Source organism: Protomyctophum bolini (genome assembly GCF_963924005.1).
Source record: "Protomyctophum bolini genome assembly, chromosome: 11".
In the NCBI taxonomy this organism is placed as follows: Eukaryota; Metazoa; Chordata; class Actinopteri; order Myctophiformes; family Myctophidae; genus Protomyctophum; species Protomyctophum bolini.
This window is the reverse complement of record NC_137872.1, coordinates 5,076,584-5,093,165: the sequence shown is the minus strand read 5'-3', so window position 1 is coordinate 5,093,165 and position 16,582 is coordinate 5,076,584. Positions and strand designations below refer to the sequence as shown.

General features: G+C 41.7%; 5 protein-coding genes across 5 annotated transcripts; 2 read left to right on the top strand and 3 right to left on the bottom strand.

Annotated features, from left to right (window-relative positions):
- The first annotated feature begins 1,555 nt into the window (after nucleotides 1–1,555).
- Nucleotides 1,556–5,073, top strand: LOC308324488 (ADP-ribosylation factor-like protein 11). Its single transcript, XM_080776530.1, has 6 exons — nucleotides 1,556–1,648; nucleotides 2,178–2,272; nucleotides 3,446–3,511; nucleotides 3,794–3,909; nucleotides 4,363–4,540; nucleotides 4,833–5,073. Exons 2-6 carry the CDS (start codon nucleotides 2,228–2,230, stop codon nucleotides 4,959–4,961), a joined length of 534 nt encoding a protein of 177 aa, XP_080632656.1. The 5' UTR covers nucleotides 1,556–1,648; nucleotides 2,178–2,227; the 3' UTR covers nucleotides 4,962–5,073.
- A 1,296-nt stretch (nucleotides 5,074–6,369) lies between these two features.
- On the top strand, nucleotides 6,370–6,875 carry LOC308324490 (histone H4). The gene has a single exon (XM_080776532.1). It carries the CDS (start codon nucleotides 6,376–6,378, stop codon nucleotides 6,685–6,687), a length of 312 nt encoding a protein of 103 aa, XP_080632658.1. The 5' UTR covers nucleotides 6,370–6,375; the 3' UTR covers nucleotides 6,688–6,875.
- A 1,458-nt stretch (nucleotides 6,876–8,333) lies between these two features.
- On the bottom strand, nucleotides 8,334–8,945 carry LOC308324487 (histone H1-like; the record flags this gene model as incomplete). Its single annotated transcript, XM_080776529.1, has 1 exon — nucleotides 8,334–8,945. The coding sequence occupies one exon, from the start codon at nucleotides 8,943–8,945 to the stop codon at nucleotides 8,334–8,336; it is 612 nt and encodes a 203-aa protein (XP_080632655.1).
- A 4,189-nt stretch (nucleotides 8,946–13,134) lies between these two features.
- Nucleotides 13,135–13,989, bottom strand: LOC308324430 (THO complex subunit 4-like; the record flags this gene model as incomplete). The annotated part of the gene is made up of 1 exon (XM_080776477.1): nucleotides 13,135–13,989. The coding sequence occupies one exon, from the start codon at nucleotides 13,987–13,989 to the stop codon at nucleotides 13,135–13,137; it is 855 nt and encodes a 284-aa protein (XP_080632603.1).
- A 1,223-nt stretch (nucleotides 13,990–15,212) lies between these two features.
- LOC308324330 (histone H2A-like) lies at nucleotides 15,213–15,596 on the bottom strand (the record flags this gene model as incomplete). Its single annotated transcript, XM_080776372.1, has 1 exon — nucleotides 15,213–15,596. The coding sequence occupies one exon, from the start codon at nucleotides 15,594–15,596 to the stop codon at nucleotides 15,213–15,215; it is 384 nt and encodes a 127-aa protein (XP_080632498.1).
- Nucleotides 15,597–16,582: the final 986 nt, after the last annotated feature.

Here is a 16,582-nt window from a genome sequence, read left to right as displayed (position 1 = left end):
AAACATTGTGTCTGTATATATGTATTCTATTTATGTATATATAGGACCCACATGCACACATACAGCACTTAATGCACCTTTGTTTTATATTTCAACACCCAGTCCCTCCCTCCCTCTCACACACACACACACACACACACACACACACACACACACACACACACACAGTATGCTTAGCATAGGTATAGCTAGCCCCTCTCGGAACCCTACATAAAGCTTTTATGAAATTTGATTGTCGCTTTGTAATCAAAGTGTCAGAAACTTTACTACATTTGAGTTCTGCTTGTGGGGCTAAGGTATAGCTAACTCAGGTTTGTGTGCAATTCAGGTAACACTTTACAGCACTTCAAGCACCTTTGTTTGTTCATTTAATTTCACCCCCCCTCTCCCTCTCTCTCACACACACACACACACACACGTGCGCGCGCACACACACACGCACGTTAATGCTCACTTAGCATTGGTAGCTAACTCACCTGCAGAATGAAAACAAACCCACCAGTTTGTTGTTATGAAGATAACTTCTCTTTCAAGCTGTCACACAGTGTTGTGACTGAGCAGTTTTCACTCCCTAACACGCCAGACTACTCCACTTCATGGAGTGCAAAGTTACATTATAAGTTGTTTATATTTTTCACTCTGTATAACAAACAAGTTTGCAGCCCGTGTGGGTGGGTGTGTGTGTGTGGAGAGGGAGGGGGCGTGGCTACCGGAGGGTTTTAAAGAGCGTGCTTGAAGCCTGGTTAGGGAGTGTCTGCCAATTCACTGGAGTGTCTACTTCAGCCATGTCAGACATACGGCCCCCCACTTGTAGAGCATAAATATACGAGTCTGTCCAACAAAAAAAAAAGTAAGTCTCTAGCACATTCCTGTCAAAAGTTATGATTTTTTTTAAAGAAATATAAACCAAATGCTCAATCCCAGTTATGAGTTTCCCTCCCTAACTAGTCTGATTTGCTGTCAGCTGTGCTCCAATGAATGGACTCGACGCATGCATAAAACCAAGGGTTGTGTATACATTTACACATTTCTGCTGAGACAGTATTTGAAATTTTAATATTCTATTTTCAAATGGTTTATTGGTGCTCCATAAATAAAAATAGCATCTCTCATGCAAATGGCTTCTATAGGCTACAGGTATAATACCTTACCAATTCACTGGAGCGACGCGTCTACTTTCTAGGGCAGTATTTTTCCCTAGCTGTACCACTTCCTCAAACATAATGCATGTTGTAATAATGTACTTGAATTTGAGCATGCAGAAACAATGCATTTAAACATTGCCAAATATGTGTCAGTATATAATAAAGACAGCTAGTTGAATAGGGGTAAAGTATATAATACAAATGTGTATATATATAAATATAATGTTAAGCTATTGTAACACACACACACACACACACACACACACACACACACACACACACACGTACAGTACAGCTCAGAGCAATCTCTCTCTCTCTCTCTCTCTCTCTCTCTCTCTCTCTCGCTCTCTCTCTCTCTCTCTCTCTCTCTCCCTCCCTTCCTCTCTCTCGTGGATGAGCTGTGGTGATATTTGGAACTGAAGTTCATCAGAGGAAATAAAAGATACAGTACCAGCACTTTACAGTACACTGGATTAAAGCAACCTACACTATTTAGAGAGGAGGTAAGTTATAGGTAATTGTTAAAAGTAATTATAGTAAACATTATAGTACATTAAATACGGTATCTATATATTCTTCTATAGTTGCTAGAGAGTGTTTGTTCAGTAACACGACTCTCTGTCTCTCCAGCTCATTAGTAAACAGGAACTACATTTTAGCTCAGACTCAGCATAGCAATTTCATCCATGGAGAGAGAACTCACACACAGCACAGGACACCAGATTAACAAGTGCAAACGTTTGGAATCGAAACACTGTACAATTGAAGCTCAGTAATTTCTCTACTGATGGTATGGAATCGGTGATCCACCTGGCAAAAATAATAATTCTGTGTATTTCTGTGTAGAAACGTCTCTGCTTTGCTTTTGCATGTGGCGTAACAGACAAAACAGTGCACTTTTAATTATATTTTTTTTCTGGGAAATGAAGATAGTTGAACTCTGCTTATCAACTGACCGGTTAATCGACCACCAATAACGTTATGAATTATCAATGGGTGAATTGATCGATGATTTGCATCCCTATACTAAAGAAGAAGGACCGTAGAGGAGAGGTGTCGCCACCACAGAGGACGGTGTCATCATGGGTCTGATCCTCTCTAAGAACTCCATCAAGCATCCTCCACAGGTGACCAGATCCACACTGGGATGGGGGCCTCCCATCCCCCCCATCGCACTTGTCCCACACAAGCAATACAGGGGTACGGGCCGGGTATAGTAACGTATTACTTGAGTTACTATTAACCCATTCTGACCTGAGATCAGATTCATACGAGGTTTCCACTGGACACACACTGGTCTGATTATAACCCATTCTGACCTGAGATCAGATTCTAAAAATGTCAGTCGCTCTTCGATTTTTCAAAAATAGCAGACCTACAAGCTCGTAGCGCGCCACTCGGTGGCGCGCTACGAGCTTGTAGATCTGCTATTTTTCAATAGCTAAAGCATAACATGATGCTAACACCAAAAGGGGTTCCCGTTCAGAATGGGTTAAATGCCTTGATGTCATATTTGACCATAGGCCTAATATTGGCTATCGTTTATGAACTCCTCTGGCGTCTCACATTTTGTTTTAAAATAATGCAAATTTTGGTCATGGGTGCATGGTATAGTAGACTTGGTAGGCCTTTAGTTTTTTTTAGGCCCTATAGGCCTAGGCCTAGGAGATATTTTCATGCTATTTTAACATCTTGCAGGAGAAGAGACAATGAGAGAGCTTTACAACAGAAAGAAAACATAGTTGTCTTCTGACCTGTGGACTACAGGTCAGAAGACAACTTAGTCACTCTGTGACATTAAATAACAAGAAATTAAAACCTTTTTTTTGTTTGTGAAGCTGAATGACCGGTCCATGTGGTCCCATGAATTGAATACACAGGACCACAATGGAAACAAGCCCTCTGGCCTTTTTTCTGTTATCCTTTTATCATTGTTTAATCGTCCCGCTGCACTTTACACAAACTTTATATAGTATGCAATAAATCAAAACATTGTGATGTTGCATGTTGGTATAAGATTCCATATCAAAATACAGACGTAAAATTACACACTTGGAAGGTTTGATAACATGTGACTTGACTTGATTAGATTAGATTACCGTATCAGTTTTGTGAGGAGGAACTCAGTGTTTCAACTTGACCCATGCTGATGGCTGCTCAGATGGTTATTATGAGCTCTGTGTCTTGAACCATTACATTACGAGATGCATGATTTTAATGCAACACTTCTAACACAAACTGTGTGTATGTGTATATATGGGTGCGTGTGCGCGCATGCACATGTACGCACGTGCGTTCAGGTCATCCTGATGGGTTTAGACTCGTCTGGGAAGTCCACCTTGCTGGCCCGACTGCTGACCGGGAAGGTGAGCAAGGCATTGATTGTGCTGGAGTTTGATTCCCAACGAGCACATGGCGTCAAATTTCCATAACTGAAATGAACCCAGCTGCAGTAATGAAATGAAATCCCGAATACACACATCACCAAAAGCTTCTGCTATATTACACGTGTGTGTGTGTGTGTGTGTGTGTGTGTGTGTGTGTGTGTGTGTGTGTGTGTGTGTGTGTGTGTGTGTGTGTGTGTGTGTGTGTGTGTGTGTGTGTGTGTGTGTGTGTGTGTGTGTGTGTGTGTGTGTGTGTGTGTGCAGGTTGTGGACACGTCTCCTACCATAGGGTTCAACGTAGGAACTCTGGACGTGGATAAGAAGACAGCTCTGACCATCTGGGATGTAGGAGGACAAGACCGGATGAGAGCCAACTGGAGGTACCAGAGAGAGAGAGAGAGAGAGAGAGAGAGAGAGAGAGAGAGAGAGAGAGAAATATTTACTGAACAAACACTCTAGCAATGACTAATATCATAATGTATTACACAGCTGCATGTCTAATCAAAGCCTCAGAGAACCTGGCTGTGCTGCTTGGATGTTATGCTGTGCAGCCATGCAAAAAAAAGCACACACACACATACACAAACACACAAAATGTCATTTACAATATAAACATTGCTTTCAAGAATCTTTTTCATTTAGCAAAAGGCCGATGCACACCTCAAAAGTGTAGTGACAGGTGCGTAGGGCAATAATGTTATTTTTTGTAAATTAATGCCCAAATTGAAAAGTGTCAAACAAAAGCAACAAAAGTATAGCAAGTCTGCAAGCTCGAAACGCAGAGCGAAATAAGCTGAAAAGCAACAGTTTTGATATGATGCTTGTCCATGCAGGTTCTACTTGGAAGGCTGTAAAGCTGTGGTGTTTGTGGTGGACAGCAGTGATGCGGGGAGGATGCCTGAAGCTCACAGAGCTCTGATGAAAATCCTGAACGATGACAACCTCACCAGAGTTCCTCTGATGGTGCTGGCCAACAAGAAGGACCTGCCCAACGCCATGAGCATACAAGAGGTAGAATTGAGTACATCTTAGCATTCAGGAGATTTCTGTGAACATTTTGATGTGTATAATTCAGTTGTGTACAATACTATATACCTGTGGACATAGACAAATGTCTACCCAGTACTCTTGTTATTGGAGTGGACTTTTAAAGCCTTGATAATAATTTAAATTTACTATAAATTAAATTCTCAATACTTCAAAGATGAGAAGCTATATCACCTAAAAGATCAAGCCCAGAAACAACTCGGTGTATAACAGAACACTAACGGCAGTCATGTTTTGATGTGTGTGTGTGTGCGAGGTGTCGAAGCACCTGGACCTGCCCAGCTATCTGGACCGAGCCTGGGAGATCCAAGCCTGCAGCGCCCTTCAGGGTCTTGGGCTACAGCAGGCCTTCCTGTCTGTCCACAGGCTCATCAAGAAGAGCTGAGGAAGAGGAGCATTCCATGGTCAAACTCAGTGGTTTATACACTCTATTAATGTGACCGTGGACCCCCATCTGGAAATGTTGTGCCAGGAGTCCCGGAGGGACCCCCATACAAGATGTGTGTTGTTAAAGTGCTGTGTTGTTTCTTATTGAACATAGCAGACCTATGTAAGCTAAGTATGCAAGACATACCTTGCAGTCAAGTCATGAAACTAACATGGCCATTAATCCAAAAACTACTGCAATACCTGAATTTGTTCATCAATAATATTCTTTTCTTAGACTCATTTGTTTTAATAATAGTATTCATTTATATTCTTACTTTATTCAGAAATCAATCAACTAATTAATCTAACTGATTTTTTTTTAAAGTTGTGAAACAACCCAACATTTTATGTTTTGTTAAATATTATAAATACCATTGATCTATCACAGTACAATAGCACAACCGTACATTTAAGCGCCACTTTTCTTATCCTCATTAATGTTCATAATAAAAATACCTCCATCAGTTTCTAGTCGGTCTGTGTCTCATTGCTGTGGGCTGTTTAGAAACCCAGTGACATCATTGTTAGGCAGATTTATATTAAACAAGATTTTACTATATATTTAGATTTATATCATGAGAATGATAGCTTCCATTTTTGCATTGCAACTTTGCAGGAATAGAAAAACTGCCGTTTCTATTAGCTTGGACTGCCTATCGATGATGTCAGTGGTGGACGGGTTTCTGAACTGCTTTTTTATTTGTGCTATTTTATCATGAACATTAGTGAGGACCAATTATATGAAGATACATTGAAAAGTGGTCCTAGTCTAGTTTTTAGATTAGATGAACTCTTGAACTTCTTAATTCTAAAGATACAACCTTGAGACTAACTGACTTTGAATTATAGCTGGGGCGGTGTATACAATGGCGTTGGCTAGTACAAACTGAACAACTGAAGTATTATAAACTATATGAAAATGGTGTTGTTGTTGACTGTTGACTGATATATTACTGATTTAGTTATGCCATGATATATTAAGTTTATTTGGCAAGTACATTTCTGAGATGAATGCAAAACAATAGTATTATATTGACTAGCAATATAATATTTACTGTAAAGTAAACTAACCTGACCAAAATGAACCAGGAGGTGTATAGGCTGGCTGCATAGCCTACTGTGCATACATAGGCTATATAATATTTGATTGTATTACATTATATTAGAGCGTGTGTGTGTGTGTGTGTGTGTGTGTGTGTGTGCGTGTGTGCGTGTGTGTGTGTTGTGGGGGGCGGAGTTAGCAACGCCCACGCAGCTAGCAGCCTCGCTCTGCCTGTCCTCCCTTACGTCCTCCGAACACACATAAAACAGCAAGTCTCTGAACTTTCAAATTACTCAGTTTTCTGAAGCCAACTACAGCTGAACTCAAAATGTCAGGCCGAGGAAAAGGAGGAAAGGGACTTGGAAAAGGAGGCGCTAAGCGCCATCGCAAGGTGCTTCGTGATAACATCCAGGGAATCACCAAGCCCGCTATCCGCCGTCTGGCTCGCCGTGGTGGAGTGAAGCGTATCTCCGGTCTGATCTACGAGGAGACCCGCGGTGTCCTCAAGGTGTTCCTGGAGAACGTGATCCGTGATGCCGTCACCTACACCGAGCACGCCAAGAGAAAGACCGTGACCGCCATGGATGTCGTCTATGCTCTGAAGAGACAGGGACGCACTCTGTACGGATTCGGAGGTTAATAACGCTGACTTGATCTACCAACAACCCAAAGGCTCTTTTAAGAGCCGCCCACATGCACCTTACAGAGTATTCCATTAAATTAGGCAATGTCTGCATATGAGCCATGATTCAAGGACTGACCGTATGTATAATTGTATATGCATGTAAAACTATTATGTACACATTGAAAGGTCATACTATACTGTATATATATCATGTCACAATAACTTCGTTATCTCCTTTAGCTGGCCTATTAGTTTGCATTGCTCAGTGCGCTATTTCCGAACGCGCCCATAGTTTCCCAATATGCCCTCAGTCCCCAGCGCCGGTGCACGGCAGGGTTGGAGCCGTTGGCCTTATGTGCCTTAACATTGTATCCTGCCAAAAGTCTAGGGTGTGCAATTTTTAGCACATTTTACTTGAGTAAGGTACGCGAATATGTAATATAACACGAATGTAAATTATGAGATAAAGATTCAAGATTAAGATATATATATATTTGTCTATAAAGGTTAATGCAGATTAAATTCACACCGATTTACCAGCATAAATTGATTCATTTTGGGATGAATTGAGTTGCAAATACCTATCGTCCCGCTACAAATTGTATATTGTAGCGGGACAATATTATACGAGGCATGCGGGACAACTATTTTAGCGGGACAATAAATCAGGCAGGCGGTGGACATTATGCCAGACAAGTCAACACTAACTCCATTGAGCGCCACCCTCTGTATACCACGTGAACAGTGGCAGCCGTTAGCCACTACGCAAAATTCATGTTTGATTTAAAAAGAGGGGGAGATCTCAACCATTGTAGTGTATCGTCGCGGATAATTATGCAATAATGTACATTTGCATAGTTAGTGGGAGAAGAGATCAGTGTCTGATATATTTTACTACAATCTAGTATAGTGACTACTCTCATTGCATTAATATAATTTACATTATATGTATATGATCACATTAAACATTTACATATGCCAATGTAATACCGTCTCTATCTTACTTCCAAGTAATTTGGTATGTATGCTATTGTAACTGTTTGTTACTTCTAATTTAGTTATTTATTCCTGTGTTGAATATTTCAATATAATTTTGGGGGCTTTTTGTTATTATAATATAAAATACGTGTCATATATTTCACAGTATTATATAATATAGTGTTTGAAAATCCCGGATTTATATGCACAAATTGTTTTTAATATATAACATGCACGAGGACGAGGAGGCATTTATGCCTTCTGTTGTTCCATTTGGACTATAGGTCACAAATTCCCCTTAGCATGTTTTTACGCGCTCCATAAAGTTTGATTATGGCTGTTGGGATTCATGCGCTCAATTGTAGGCTACCGTATATAATATGGATACCTCTGAGTCCCTTATGAAATAGAGTAGACTAACCGGAGATACTTGTATAATAAGCAACGGCTGATTTCGGTATGAAGTGATTTCATAAACACGCCCAGTAACATAGAGTAGCCTACTGCAGAATAATGGTGTTGAGCATTCGTTTCCCCGTAAGTAATCGCATTGTTTTGGCTAACTTTGTTTCCTACACTCATTCATTGACATGACAACTATATTAAATAAAGGAACATTCTTTAAATGAAGTTGTGGGGGGCTCTTAAAAGAGCCTTTGTGGGGTAACGGGCTGTGTTGTAGTTTACTTCTTCTTAGCGGCAGCCTTCTTGGGTTTCGCCGCCTTGGGCTTCGCTACCTTCTTTGCTGGTGCTTTCTTGACGGCAGCGGGCTTATTGACCTTCTTGGGACTCTTCGTCGCCTTCTTGGGACTCTTCTTGGCTGCTGGTTTCTTTGCAGCGACAGGCTTCTTTGCCTTCTTGGGAGATTTCTTAGCGGCTGCGGGCTTCTTGGCCACTGCCTTCTTCGGAGACTTCTTTGCCGCGGTGGGTTTTTTGGCTGCCGGCTTCTTGGGTTTGACTGCTTTCTTCACGAGTTTCTTTTCCTTCGGTGCCTCCTTGTTCATCTTGAAAGAGCCAGATGCTCCGGCACCTTTGGTCTGAACCAGGGTGCCTTTAGCGACCAGGCTCTTAACGGCGACCTTGACGCGGGCCTTGTTCTTCTCGACATCGTAGCCGCCGGCAGTCAGAGCTTTCTTGACGGCAGCCAGGGAGACACCTTTGCGCTCCTTGGAGGCCGAGACGGCCTTGACGACAAGTTCAGCGACGCTGGGGCCGATCTTCTTGGGTCGGGGTGCTGCCTTCTTCTTGGCGGCTTTAGCCGGGGCGGCTGCGGGAGCTGGAGCGACTTCTGCCATTCTGTAGTTTCAGATGCACCGAACTAAACTCCGAGTAGAGAATGTTGTAAGAGGAGGAGGGGGTGGAACTTAAAGGATGTGTGAGAACGATGTAGACTCAACCCACTAGGTCAGTACTCTGTGCTGCAGAATACTGAGACAGTTGTGTTTTCTCTACAACTAAAACTAAATCAAATACATACAAAGAAACAGATTAAAGTCATACAAAAAACTCGATCAGATAGCAGACGAGTTTAGCTTCATAATCAAACCATGTGGAGGTTTGAGGAGTCCTGTGTTTTGTAGGGACGTTTAAAACCTCACTTGTACACCCTTACATGTATCGTTGTTTGTCAACTTTCCTCTGTCATTTGTCTTTTAAAATAGTTTTACCATATGATACCCTGTTCCATTTTTGCTGCAGAGCAAGCAGAGATGTCTGGGTTTGGAATTAAAGTAAATCTAGCCGTTAGTGTTGAAGATGTTTGTTTTTAATATACAACTTTCCAGTGTCTGCAAACACAGCTGTTGGCCCTGTGGCATGGAGACTTATCAGAGGGCACTTTATCTCACTCTGCAAAACTCTTGTTTTGGGATGAGAAATCTGACATGTTTCAGTTCAGGTCATTTCACACTCAAATGTATAATTCAATAAAATCTAAAATAGATGAAACACCACACATTTGCAGGCAACTTATATAGCACAGTTATACTATATATATATATATATATATATATTTTTTTTTTTAACTATTATTACATACACAATACAAATACAACTAAAATGTCTTATTCCACAACAAGACCGGTTCTATTTTTATTTTCCCTCAAGAAACATTGTGCCAGTATGTATGTGTATACAATGTTACATTTAAATTGGAGCTACATTGCCAGTATGTTCAGCTCAGTTCAGTTTTATTTTGGTCAAAAAGCAAAAACATTACATTACAAGTATTTATTTATTTATTTTCTTTTTGGGTTTAGGTTGAGGCCAATGGCTTATTGTGCCTATCGGGCGGGGGGGGGGACGACATAAAACAGACAGAGAAACAAACAGAAGAGAGAGAAAACTAAAAAACAAAACATGAAAACAAAACAAAACAAAAAAACAAACAACCAAACACAAAAGAAAACACAAGGAAAACATAACACAGAAAGATACACAGGAGAAGACAGATTTTGATCACACAGAATCCAGAGTCACACATGAGAAGAATGTTCATAATCAATGTCATATGATTTTTTATTGAGCCGCACTTTTTCAGTTCATTGTCTAAGCCGTTCCATAGTTTCACACCTCTTACGCTTTGTGATGTGTATACAATCATGTTACATTTAAATTGGAGCGTGGAATAGCTATTAATTCTAATTACTTGCGCAAGCAGAGCGCGCAAGTAATCGTTTCGCTTGGTCTCTTCGAAGTGAAGACAAGTTTTCTTCAACGGTAAATCTGTGCCTGGTTTGCTGGGACTAGTTACAACATTACGTCATCCTTGAGAGAGTACATGGTGTGTATATGACGTAATGTTGTAACTTGTAACTTGTAACAACTTTTTGGAACCAAGTAACCACAGTATACTGCTAATCAAATTACAACTACATACTCTGTATGTAGTTGTAACTAGAACAACTACATACAGTCTGTGCCTGGTTTGCTGGGACTAGTTACAAGTTACAAGTTACAACATTACGTCATATACACACCATGTACTCTCTCAAGGATGACGTAATGTTGTAACTAGTCCCAGCAAACCAGGCACAGATTTACCGTTGAAGAAAACTTGTCTTCACTTTTTGGAACCAAGTAACCACAGTATACTGCTAATCAAATTACAACTACATACTCTGTATGTAGTTACTTGCGCAAGCAGAGCGCGCAAGTAATCATTTCGCTTGGTCTCTTCGAAGTGAAGCCAAGTTTTCTTCAACCGTAAGTCTGTGCCTGGTTTGCTGGGACCAGTTACAAGTTACAACATTACGTCATCCTTGAGAGAGTACATGGTGTGTATATGACGTAATGTTACAAGTTACAAGTTACAAGTTACAAGTTACAACATTACGTCATATACACACCATGTACTCTCTCAAGGATGACGTAATGTTGTAACTGGTCCCAGCAAACCAGGCACAGACTTACGGTTGAAAAAAACTTGGCTTCACTTTTTGGAACCAAGTAACCACAGTATACTGCTAATCAAATTACAACTACATACTCTGTATGTAGTTGTAATGTGATTTGTAATTTGTAAATCTGTGCCTGGTCTGCTGGGAACAGACTACACAGATGACCATATCTCTTACGTCATCACTGAGAGCTAGTCATACATATACACACACCATGTATCTGGTCCCAGTTCTCAACGATGACGTAATGTTGTAACTGGTCCCAGCAAACCAGGCACAGACTTACGGTTGAAAAAAACTTGGCTTCACTTTTTGGAACCAAGTAACCACGGTATACTGCTAATCAAATTACAACTACATACTCTGTATGTAGTTGTAATGTGATTTGTAATTTGTAAATCTGTGCCTGGTCTGCTGGGATGTATATTTCAACAAATTTGAAAGTATTATTACAGAAATTGAAGTTAGAGACACATATTACTCTGATCATGATTTAGTATTAATATCACTATAGTACAAAATGAAATACATTTAAAACAATTGACAATTTACAATAAGTAATAAAATAATTATACTGTATAATATATTTTAATTCAGTTTATATACCTTTTTTTTCATCACATATCAATGATTCATTTTTCTGTAAAAAAGTAGTTAGGTAGCAAATAGTTACACGTAATGATTATACATTTCAAACGTTCCTTCACAGAGATACTGAGATGTGATACTTTCCAGCGGTCGAAAGTACTTGCGCGCTCTGCTTGCGCACTAGTAGGCCATTTATGGCCTACTAGTGTGCAACAAGCAAGTATGCACTCGGCAGAGTGCAGTTCTAGTTGAAATATAGATTTACCCTAAATGTTTATTTATTATCATATTTCCCTATTCCCTATTCCAGCCAACCCGCCACTTTTGATGCGTATGCAAATAAAACAGCAAATTGTGCCTGATTTGCTGGGACCAGATTACATTCATGACCATATGTCTTACGTCATCATTGCTCATAAGGCATACGAAAATGTATTAATAAAAAGACATAAGGTGGTTATTATTCCAGTGCTCACGTGTGACCACGATGACCTAAAAATAGAAGTTAGGCTAGAGCTTTCTTGGCTGCTGTGGGCTTCTTAGCCACTTTCTTGGGCCTCTTGCTGGCCTTCTTCTGGCTTTTAGCAGCTACTTTATTGGCGGAAGGCTTGGCTTTCTTGGGTGAAAGCTGCAGGCTTTGCTGCTGCCGCCTTCTTTGGCTTCTTTGCTTTGACTGCTTTCTTAGCAGCAGGTTTCTTTACCTTCACCACATCTGCCTTGTTCATCTTGAAAGAGCCAGACGCGCTGGTGCCTTTGAGCATTAAAAGCAAATGGCCCATTGTTATTTTAGCTCCTTTATTGGTGTTAAATTTGTTTGATAATCGAGATGAATATTAAGAAAGAGAAAAGTTGTCCTAAAACCTGAACATCACTAGAAGTGGAAAATACATCCAACACATTTAACACACAATAATTAACCCCCCCCCCCCCATACTAGAAACGTGTTCAACCCCACCTCCACTTTGAGAAGCAAACACTGATAGACATGCAGATTATATTTACACCAAAGCTCTCCTCTCTACACTTGCTTTGTACAGAAGAGTCTCATTCCAGGACTATGAATAGCTGCTGGTTTTGGTGTGAAGCATAAAGTTGAGTTTCACACAATGGAACAATGCCTCCCCTCCCCACATGGGTGGAGCTGAATGTGAGTGATTGAGGTGATTCAAATCACACATTAAAGTCTAGTTAATTCAGTTATATGCATTATTATTACTGATTAGTAAATTAGATCAGTAAGACCAGATCCCAAAGCCTCATGAATACAATTCAGTTTCTACATAACTGGCACAATGCAACAGGTTGGCTGTTCAATGCAGCACTATGATGTAATACATGTAAAAAGATTGTATTAGACCTAACCACTCACAGTCTATGAATCATATAGCTCATATGCAAGCTTTAAGCACATGTTGCCTACTTGAATGGAATAAACTCTGTAAAGTGCATGTAGGTGGCTCTTAAAAGAGCCTTTGGGTTGTTGGTAGATCAATAAGCTCTACAAAGTGGTGTCCATCTTGGCATTGTATGCATCTAGCTGGGCATCAAGCTTCTCTGCAGAAAGCGGCTGTTTTTTGGCACCACCAGCACCGCGTCCGCCTCTCCCCCGGCCTCTGGCACCGCCTGCACCGCGGCCTCCACGTCCCCTCTGCTTGCCTCCAACGCCACCAACACGCCTATTCATACCTCCCCCTCGTTTCAGACCCTGCATGGGAGGCTGTCGCTGGTTATCAATCTGTGAAGTGACGAGCTGTATGTTCATGGGGCGCCCATCAAGTGGCATGCCGTTGTACTGTTTCATGGCCTTCAGGGCATCTGCCCTCCTTTCAAAGTGGACATCTGCAGTCCCCAAACCCCTTCCAGAGCGGTCATAATGGACAGCAGCCTTCTTCAGTGTACCAAACTCTGCAAAAAGTTCCTGGATATCTGCTTCAGAGACACCAAAGTCCAGGTTTGAGATAAGGATCTTCCCTCCAGTTTCCACACCAGCTCCTCCACCACCAGCATTGTCGAACATGTCAAGCTGTTTAGGCCTGCTGTACGGCGCAGGTCTGCCTCTACCTCGGTTGAGGTTGCTTCGGGTCCTCATGGGGCCGGAGCCGCCGGTGGCTCCCCCGGTGGCTCCTCCAAGACGGCCGACACCGCCGCCACGGCCACCACTGCGGCCTCTGCCTCCGCGGCCTCCTCCTCGGCCGGAGCCGCCGGTGGCTCCCCCGGTGGCTCCTCCAAGACGGCCGACACCGCCGCCACGGCCACGGCCACCACTGCGGCCTCTGCCTCCGCGGCCTCCTCCTCTCTGCGACCTTTTCTGTTTGATAATGTCGTCTAAGGACATATCAATATTATCTGCCATTATGCCCGAGCCTAATAACGCTAAACTTAGAATGAAATAGAAAATGGTAGTACAACTTGGTCCGAAACCCTGTCTCTCACTGAACGACCTGCCTGGAAAGAGTTGAAGGTACTAAAGTCAAGAAGTGAATGAATGATGAGCTCAGATCCTCCTCATTTTATGTGTGCTCTGAGGACCTAAGTGAGGACAGGCAGACTGCTCTGCAGTGCCAAACCTGTTTTGCTGTCTTTGTTCTCACCAATGGTCTGAAATCTACATGTTTTTAATTTGCACATTGAGCATGGTTGACTGGTTGTAGCTGAAACCTTTACTTTAATTATAGGTACTTTCAACCACATATAATTTAATCATGTTTATCATAGCGGGCCGGGGGGTCTCTTTTATTCTACAGTCCTATATGGTGTACTCTAGTGTTCGTGTTAGGACTCACTATCTATTTATACGTGTGTGCTGGTATTCAGGCAGTAGGCCTGGCCTACTTACTACAAAATGCAGTCATTAGTGCTACAACACAACGGTCCTTTTAGAACCACAACATGTATTCCTAGAAAAAGTTTATTAGCCTATTAAGGACTGCAATGTTATGTTGCTATATACTGTTGGCAACTAGAAGAGAACCCCAAATTGGGTTCCCGCCCTGAAGGCATATTTCCAACCACCACAGAGCCTGCTGCCACCTAAACCAGTTTGTCCTGCTGAATTTATTCAGACATGAATGTGATGCAACATGGTAAAATGGATATGTGATATTTAGTAAAATTGTGGAAATGGATAGACTATACTGTTGTATGACTACCTTGATAACACAATGGAGATGATTAAATTAATAGGCTACATAGTATAAAAGATTACTAAATTCTTCATTGTATCACCTAATGTTATGCTAAAACCAGTTAGTTAAACCTATATATTCTATGATAATATAATCTCATATTATCATTGCAATACAGAGCAGTGTAGGGCCGGTTTAGCTCACTATGCAATTACTTATTGCAGCTTAAATAAATACTGTAACTGAACTGCTGTTGCTGGTCAATTAGTTGACTGGAGAGAACTAGTCTTGCATTAATGTAAAGATCGGTGCAGTTAAATGGTGCTTATTTAGGCTACAACACAACAACCATAACTGTAGGCATGATTCATTGGAAATGACTCTTATGTGGAAACAGTGGGTGGCTCTTAAAAGAGCCTTTGTGGGGTTTGTTCAGTCGAATGAGACGGGTTTATTTCTTGGAGGCTTTCTCGGTCTTCTTGGGCAGCAGAACAGCCTGGATGTTGGGCAGCACACCGCCCTGAGCGATGGTCACTCCACCCAGGAGTTTGTTGAGCTCCTCGTCGTTGCGGACGGCCAGCTGGAGGTGACGGGGGATGATACGACTCTTCTTGTTGTCACGGGCAGCGTTTCCAGCCAACTCCAGGATCTCAGCGGTCAGATACTCGAGCACCGCAGCGAGGTACACTGGCGCTCCGGCGCCGACTCTCTGGCCATAGTTGCCTTTACGCAGCAGCCTGTGGACACGACCCACGGGGAACTGGAGCCCGGCACGGGATGAGCGGGTCTTAGCCTTCTGCCTGACCTTTCCTCCGGTTTTTCCTCGACCACTCATTTTGGTGTAGAATTATTTCTGGAATTGAATCTAGAAGAAATATGTGCTGGTGCCTGGTGGAGAGGCGCGCGAGACGTTTTATACATTCAACAACACAGAGAATAGTACTGTCTGTATGTGCGGGTGTGCGCCCCACCAATCATAGAAACTGATGAGAGCCTGGGCTGACTGTGTATGAGCTTCCAACCAATCAGTAGTAGTGGCATGAAGTGCGCCTCCCAAAGAAAGCAAGAGGAGCCAATGAGATAAAAGCAGCAGTTTTGCGCCCCTTTTGCTACAACTCCTATCTTAACTTGGCAGAGAGTGAAAAAATAGCAAGAATCTAACAGTTCCAGACCGCTCGTAAATATGATCGTATTATAAACTCTAAACTGACTGTCTTTGACTTTGTCTTGTAAGTAATATGTAATATGATAAGAAATCATATTACATGTTGACTACATTTAGTGTGAATGGATTCAAGTTCAATGAACATTTTAGTTCTAGTCCACAATCAACACTTCTGTGCAGCAAAGCACCAACATTTCCAAATATTGGAAGATTAACCAGATGAATATGCCGTGTGAATATATAATGTCTATTCGACATATTTTCCTTAAGATCTCTACTTTCATATACACAAGTATAAATAAAGTTTTATTTCATTTGAACTGTACATACATCCCTGTGTTGTATTTATTACTTGGCTATTACAGCAGCCCTGCCCCCAGTCAATGTGCAAATTAAATCCTTGTAGATTTCAGACCATTGGTGAGAACAAAGACAGCAAAACAGGTTTGGCACTGCAGAGCAGTCTGCCTGTCCTCACTTAGGTCCTCAGAGCACACATAAAATGAGGAGGATCTGAGCTCATCATTCATTCACTTCTTGACTTTAGTACCTTCAACTCTTTCCAGGCAGGTCGTTCAGTGAGAGACAGGGTTTCGGACCAAGTTGTACTACCATTTTCTATTTCATTCTAAGTTTAGCGTTATTAGCCTCGGGCA

Coding starts and splice junctions, on each gene's coding strand:
- LOC308324490 (XM_080776532.1), top strand. CDS start 6,376: ATGTCAGGCCGAGGAAAAGGAGGAAAGGGACTTGGAAAAGGAGGCGCT.
- LOC308324488 (XM_080776530.1), top strand. CDS start 2,228: ATGGGTCTGATCCTCTCTAAGAACTCCATCAAGCATCCTCCACAG. Junction 2,273..3,445: donor CCATCAAGCATCCTCCACAG/GTGACCAGATCC, acceptor ACGTGCGTTCAG/GTCATCCTGATGGGTTTAGA. Junction 3,910..4,362: donor CGGATGAGAGCCAACTGGAG/GTACCAGAGAGA, acceptor TTGTCCATGCAG/GTTCTACTTGGAAGGCTGTA.